This window comes from Castanea sativa, chromosome 8 (assembly GCF_040712315.1).
Source record: "Castanea sativa cultivar Marrone di Chiusa Pesio chromosome 8, ASM4071231v1".
Lineage (NCBI taxonomy): Eukaryota > Viridiplantae > Streptophyta > Magnoliopsida > Fagales > Fagaceae > Castanea > Castanea sativa.
The window spans coordinates 27392262-27395759 of NC_134020.1; the positions used below are offsets into that span (position 1 = coordinate 27392262).

General features: G+C 38.7%; 1 protein-coding gene across 1 annotated transcript; it reads left to right on the plus strand.

The window, feature by feature from the left end:
* The first annotated feature begins 224 nt into the window (after positions 1 to 224).
* On the plus strand, positions 225 to 2215 carry LOC142608466 (scarecrow-like protein 14). The gene has a single exon (XM_075780245.1). The coding sequence runs from the start codon at positions 225 to 227 to the stop codon at positions 2109 to 2111; it is 1887 nt and encodes a 628-aa protein (XP_075636360.1). The 3' UTR covers positions 2112 to 2215.
* The last annotated feature ends 1283 nt before the right edge of the window (positions 2216 to 3498 follow it).

Consider the following 3498-nt stretch of genomic DNA (forward strand, 5'->3'; position numbering starts at 1 on the left):
GTATTTCATGGCATTTCTACAAGTAAATATACCTATTCAAACACAGTCTTGCGTCTTTTTAAGTGTGAGACTAATATCTTTGTCCGTCTGCTATCAGAATCTAAATTTTGCAAATTTCTTTATTCTAGAAGATACCGTATTCCCTTCTATATAATAATTTCATAAATCCTTTCTTTTTGTTCCAACTGAACCAGGTCCTATTACATTTAGTTCACCTTTCACACATGGCTTCGACTGAAGGGTGCTATTCTTCAGAAGAAAGCAATTCCGCTGATGCTGTTCTGAACTACATAGGCCAGATTCTTATGACGGAAGGCTTAGAGAATGGAGCCTGCATGTTCTCTGTTTCTGCTCTTCAAGCTTCTGAAAAATCCTTATATGATGTACTTGGTGAGAAATATCCATCCTCAATCACCCAAACTCCTAGCTTTTGCAATTGTTATGGTTGTAAAAATATTGTCAGTGCTAACAACGCTGGTAAATCCAGCTTGGTTTGTGATTTTTGTCAGAAAAAATCCTGTTGTGTTCTAGCTCCACCGGTTGAGTACACCTACCTGTCCAGCTCAAGCTTCAGTTTGCCATCGTTCAGCCCTCCAAGCAACTTTGCCAACACTGCTCGTGGCCAAGGCCTAGTGGACCCTCCACCATATACACCTCTAGTTCCTGGTTCGGTTAGTGATAGCAAAACTTGGGGATTGCTTCCACATGGTAAGAGGGATCATTCAGCTAGTAGACTGATTGAATTGAAAAAAAATCACAGAAGTTATCAACTTGAGTGTGGGCCACGAGAGCGAAATAAGCATTTGGCGGTATATAATGAAGTACATGATGAGCCATCAGAAATGTTTGATGAAGTGTTGCTATTCAATTCTGAAGATGAGTCTGCAGTGTCCAATCCTCAAGCCTCACAAATTGGACGAGGAAAAGGCTCCAATTGCAAAGCAACACGCCGGACAGAACGGGTTAATAAAAAGGATTTGGTTGATCTCAGGACTCTCCTTATGCACTGTGCAGAAGCAGTGGGAAACAACGATCTCAAGGGTGCAAATGAGGTGCTACTGCAGATTAGGCTGCACGCTTCTCCTTTTGGCGATGGGTCTCAAAGGCTGGCCCATTGCTTTGCTAATGCGCTTAAGGCACGCTTGGCTGGCACTGGAAGTGAGCTATATGCAGCACTGGCTGCAAAGAAAACATCATCTATTCATATGTTAAAAGCTCACAGCTTGTTTCTTTCAGCCTGCCCTTTCATGAAGATCATAAATTTCTTTACATCACAAATGATCATGGACCGTGCAGAGAAATCTACTAGGCTTCACATCATTCATTTTGGTATTCTGAATGGTTTTCAATGGCCTGGCCTAATCCAGCGCCTCTCAAAAAGACCCGGCGGACCTCCTTTGCTACGCATAACAGGAATAGACATTCCTCAACCTGGATTCCAGCCAGCATCAATGGTCGAAGAAACAGGCCGGCGCTTAGCAATTTATTGTGAGAGATTTAAAGTCCCTTTTGAGTACAATGCCATAGCACAGAAATGGGAAACTATCCAAGTCGATGACCTCAAGATTAACAAAGATGAGGTAATAGTTGTGAACTCTTTATACCGGTTTAGGTACTTATTTGATGAGAAAGTGGTGGTAAGTAGTCCTCGAGACACTGTTTTGAATTTGATTAAGAGGATTAACCCTGATTTATTTATCCATGGGGTTGTTAATGGGGCCTATAATTCACCATTTTTCACTTCAAGGTTCCGGGAGGCACTGTACAACTACTCTGCAGCGTTTGATATGTTTGATGCCAATGCATCCCGTGAAGACCAGGAAAGGATGGTGTTTGAGCAAGAAATATATGGAAAGGAGGTTTTAAATGTAATAGCATGTGAAGGGGCAGAGAGGGTTGAAAGGCCAGAGGTGTATAAGCAGTGGCAGCTAAGAAATATGAGGGCTGGGTTGAGGCAACTTCCATTGAACCAGAAGATTTTCAACAAAATGAAGGACCAAGTGAGGTTATGTTACCACAAGGATTTCTTGGTGGATGAAGATAGCCAGTGGTTGGTACAAGGATGGAAGGGGAGAATACTCTCTGCTCTCTCTTGTTGGAAAGTTGCCTAACAAAGGGAATAACATTGGTTAACCATCAAAATTTGTCTTTTCCTTCTCTTAGGGGCTGATATTCTGTCTCTGTATTTTCATTGTGTTAACTATGTTTGTTTATGGTGTGGCATCTTGGACTTATTAGACATATGTTGAGCAGACTTTCTATGATTGGTAAGTTGCTCTTACTCAAACATTAGTGCGTAAGAGTGTGAGTGGGAGACAATGTATGAGATACCTTCCCCGATCACTCTTTTATGCTAGTTGTATTGCATGCATGTGCTCTTGTTGATATTTATGTAATGTTGTGCTTTGCTATGATTTAAAGAGTTTTTATGCCAACGGGGGGGGTTGGCTGAGTTGGTCAGGATTTCGCTTCCCTGCTTGTCAGGCTTGGGTTCGAGTCCTGCCAACGGCCTTTCGTTGGTGAGGGGTGTTCTCAGCAATGAGGTGACTCTCACACGCGATGCTTACGAATATGTATGGCGCACGGCACCCTGTCCAGGGGTTTAATACAACCATAAACACCCCCATTTTCTTACTTTATATCGCTATATGTCCAGATGGAATCAGAAGCAGTTTTCTCGTCCCTTTTTAATCCTTGGTAACCCTTGACCGATTATTTGAGCGAGCATAGAATTATGTAGATTCTTCCAATTGCATTTTTTCTTTGTTAGGTATATTAGATGTAAATTTGTTGGTTGTTAGTGCTTAGTACAAAGCTGCTTGTGGAATTTGTCCCATCGAAATTTAGTTAATTATGGCAAGTTTATGTGCACCCTATTAATAATAGGAAGCTCACCAATATAAATCCTATTAGTAGGGATTTTTTTATTTATTTATTTTTTTCATTTTAAACTTTGATTATTTTATGAAAAAAGTAATAAAAAAAGACATAACAAGTTATGATTGGTGGAACATAAAATAAAATACAAAAAGTGGTACAGAGAGTTTGTATTCAAAATGTTACAACCTCTTTCTCTTATTGGGGGAAAACATTCTTTCCATATTTGATATTCATCTATTTCATGACTCACATTAATCATTAGAGTGATGTTCAAAGTTAGAACTACTACAAATTTTATTTTATAATTTTTATTATTAGTTTTTAGATCCTTGAACAAACAATGTTTAGCCTGATTTTATTGCCAAGTTGCTACTTAAGTCAATTATGCAAACCTTAGGTTAAACATACATTAAACATATCATGCAATAGAAAAGTAAATAAGAAAATTATATGATGACTCAGGAAAATTAATGAAATAAACCAGTTTCAAGCTAAAAAACCTAGAGGGCCAATCCCAAAAAGAGCAATCCACTATCAAATAAAAGTTTATAGTTAATAATATTTAATTCATAATAAACTTAATTATAATTATCAAACATAGCACTAAAACCCTTAGAA